This window comes from Eimeria mitis, genomic scaffold, assembly GCF_000499745.2.
Source record: "Eimeria mitis Houghton genomic scaffold, Emh_scaff282, whole genome shotgun sequence".
NCBI lineage: Eukaryota > Apicomplexa > Conoidasida > Eucoccidiorida > Eimeriidae > Eimeria > Eimeria mitis.
In genome coordinates, this window is record NW_013571159.1 from 17,796 (window position 1) to 18,292 (window position 497).

The 497-nt window shown below is 62.6% G+C and overlaps 1 protein-coding gene across 1 annotated transcript in view; it reads right to left on the reverse strand.

Annotated features, from left to right (window-relative positions):
- Positions 1 to 497, reverse strand: part of EMH_0006770 (uncharacterized protein) — a gene marked incomplete at both ends in the record, with an annotated part of 4,820 nt that overhangs the window by 1,066 nt on the left and 3,257 nt on the right. Inside the window, 2 exons of the mRNA XM_013497646.1 lie at positions 47 to 269; positions 385 to 495. Coding sequence (XP_013353100.1) covers positions 47 to 269; positions 385 to 495 — 334 coding nt within the window. The remainder of the gene's footprint in view (positions 1 to 46; positions 270 to 384; positions 496 to 497) is intronic.

Genomic DNA, 497 nt, shown 5'->3' on the forward strand with positions numbered 1-497 from the left:
AGCAGCAGCAGCAGCAGCAGCACCTCTTGCTGCTGCAGCATCGCACTATGCTCCGCCCCAACTGTCTCGTAGCCCCCGGGGGGCCCCCAACAAGAGCCAGGGGGCCCCCCAAGAAGGGCCCTAACAAAGTTATCTCTCTTCCTGCTGCTGCAGCAGCAGCAACTACTACTACTGCTGCTGCTGCTGCTGCTGCTGCTGCTGCTGCATCCCCACCTAGTAACGAAGCAACAGCCGCAGCAGCAGCAGCGACGGACGGGTTGAGGCTTCGCCTACAGAGACAGCAACTGCAGCAGCAACATCAGCAGGACCCGCAGCAGCAGCAGCAACAAGACGACCCGCAGCAGCAGCAGCAGCAGCGCGTTGCTGCTGCTGCTGCTGCTGCACCTGAAGCATTCAGCATCAGCAGCGGCGAATCCCAGGAGTTGTCTGATCCCCGCATGCTGCGCTGTGAGGTCTCTCCCCGTCTCCGCCGTCCTGCAGCAGCAGCAGCAGCAGCA